This window comes from Sorex fumeus, unplaced genomic scaffold, assembly GCF_029834395.1.
Source record: "Sorex fumeus unplaced genomic scaffold, SorFum_2.1 ptg000001l, whole genome shotgun sequence".
NCBI classification, from domain to species: domain Eukaryota; kingdom Metazoa; phylum Chordata; class Mammalia; order Eulipotyphla; family Soricidae; genus Sorex; species Sorex fumeus.
Genome location: NW_026606058.1, coordinates 8,767,338 through 8,768,522, shown reverse-complemented (window position 1 = coordinate 8,768,522; position 1,185 = coordinate 8,767,338). Strand labels below are relative to the sequence as shown.

The window sequence follows — 1,185 nt, the reverse complement described above, 5'->3', positions numbered from 1 at the left end:
AATCTTCCTGCCAGTAAATCTTCTCTGCTGTGCTCTCTCTAGGGCCCCATCCAAGCTAGCTTTTAATTGACAACCAGCATCCAATACAGTTTTGTGGTATGACTGAGAAACAAACTATGTTTTCAGCTGGGTCAAGATGCCAGGAGGGATTGAGGGAAGACAGGAGATCAGCACCGCATGGAAGAAGGAAGAAAGTGAGAGCAGCAGATAACAAGGATATATATGAGTTAATTCATTTGTTAATGTGGGGGTATCAGGGCCATAGAGCTTCATAGGTGTAGGAGGTCCATGTTTTGCTAGAGTGATCTTGGTGATCTCTGCAGAGTTTGAGCAGATCCTAGCAATGAGCCTCTGATCTGGTAGGCCAAATATCATCCTAAGTGGCCCATGGGGCCCCTTGAGCCCTACCTGCTAGTCTCTCTCTCTCTGTCTCTCTCTCTCTCTCTGTCTCTCTCTGCCTCTCTCTGCCTCTCTCTCTCTCTCATACACACATGCAGAGAGCGAGAGAAACATGAGGCTACCAACCACTTCTGTCTTTGGCTATCGAAGGAAAATCCTCTTCTCAGAGCCAGACGGGAGAAGAGATGACTGTCTCCCTTTCATGGTGCCCCATGCTCAGTTTCTTCCAGGCTCCTGGTACTTCAGCAGAAATGTTTTCCCAGCAGCAGCAGCAGCAGCAGCAGCAGCAGCAGTGCCCAGCCCAGAAGGTCCAGCAACAGCAGGTGAAGCAGCCCTGCCAGCCGCCCCCTGACAACTGCCAGCAGGCCAGTGAACCTAAGACAAAGGATCCATGTGCTCCCCAAGCCAAAAAGCAATGCCCACCCAAGGGCACAGCCACATCGGCCCAACAGAAGTGTCCTCCGGCCCAGCCAACTCCCAAGAGTGGACAAAAATAAGAGTGGACCACCGACCAGGTGGAATCTCCTTCCAGCTTCTCTACTCTCCAGTTTTGAGATTTTCCCTGCTCCCCCACCAACTCCTACCCAAAGTCTAATGAGCCACTGTCAGGATTTCTTCCCATTAGACTCATCACCCCCTGCTTGGCCCAGTCTTCTCTGTACCACTCTGATGCTCCCCCATGTGGACATGACCGAGATTTCCTCCTCCCCAGTCCTCCCTGTGGCCACTGTTACAGCCCATTCATGCCCCAATCACAGAAGCATCTATATTTCTGCAATTCCACCT

General features: G+C 51.3%; 1 protein-coding gene across 1 annotated transcript; it reads left to right on the top strand.

Annotated features, from left to right (window-relative positions):
* The first annotated feature begins 611 nt into the window (after positions 1–611).
* Positions 612–896, top strand: SPRR4 (small proline rich protein 4). The gene has a single exon (XM_056116307.1). It carries the CDS (start codon positions 612–614, stop codon positions 894–896), a length of 285 nt encoding a protein of 94 aa, XP_055972282.1.
* Positions 897–1,185: the final 289 nt, after the last annotated feature.